The 673-nt window shown below is 51.3% G+C and overlaps 1 protein-coding gene across 1 annotated transcript; it reads right to left on the bottom strand.

The window, feature by feature from the left end:
* Window positions 1-295: 295 nt before the first annotated feature.
* H310_05228 (hypothetical protein) lies at window positions 296-564 on the bottom strand (the record flags this gene model as incomplete). The annotated part of the gene is made up of 2 exons (XM_008869889.1): window positions 296-392; window positions 440-564. 2 exons carry the CDS (start codon window positions 562-564, stop codon window positions 296-298), a joined length of 222 nt encoding a protein of 73 aa, XP_008868111.1.
* Between the last annotated feature and the right edge of the window lie 109 nt (window positions 565-673).

Genomic DNA, 673 nt, shown 5'->3' with positions numbered 1-673 from the left:
CGCTGACGAAGAAATATCGAAAGGACCAATGAAATTCCTCCAGCTAACTCGAAAACCAATCGAATGGGGGCTCCGCCCCCAAACCCCCGTGACGCACTTCGTGCGTCATTAGGTTGCTTCGCTCCCAGAAGTTAGCCTAATTCGGAATTCACCCCTTTCGGCAAATGTCTACTTCTCTTTGGTGTTCACCACGTCGACCTTTACCCTTAACCGCTAAACCCCTCGCTCAATGGCGACGCCTGTCTGCTTGAGGAAGTGCCACGAGCGGAAGCCTGTATACGCGCTTGTGCTTGGTCTAGCCTGCCGCAGCCTTCATGGCTAGGACAGCATGCACTGTCCCTGCGTTAATGTCGTACTTCTTGTCGTCCATGTATACATGACATTCTTCCTGCCTTTGGTGATTCGGAAATCCACGACACTACTCGCTTTGACGAAGTACCCCACGAGTTTGGACGGGGCAAACAGACGAAAGCTCTCGGCATCGATCTTGTCCTTGAACCTGCTTACGACATGCTCGAAGATGGAACTCAAGAACTGGATGCGCGTCTCCTTGTTCGCATTCATGTTCTCGTAGGCCTACGTCTTGGTTTCGATACCCTTCATGAGATCGTCAAGCACATCGTCGTTGATGCCTTTAGCATTTTTCATGAGGTCGTAGTATTCCCCCTACGTC

This window comes from Aphanomyces invadans (assembly GCF_000520115.1).
Source record: "Aphanomyces invadans strain NJM9701 unplaced genomic scaffold supercont1.9, whole genome shotgun sequence".
Taxonomy (NCBI): domain Eukaryota; phylum Oomycota; class Saprolegniomycetes; order Saprolegniales; family Verrucalvaceae; genus Aphanomyces; species Aphanomyces invadans.
This window is presented reverse-complemented; position numbering and strand designations above follow the sequence as displayed.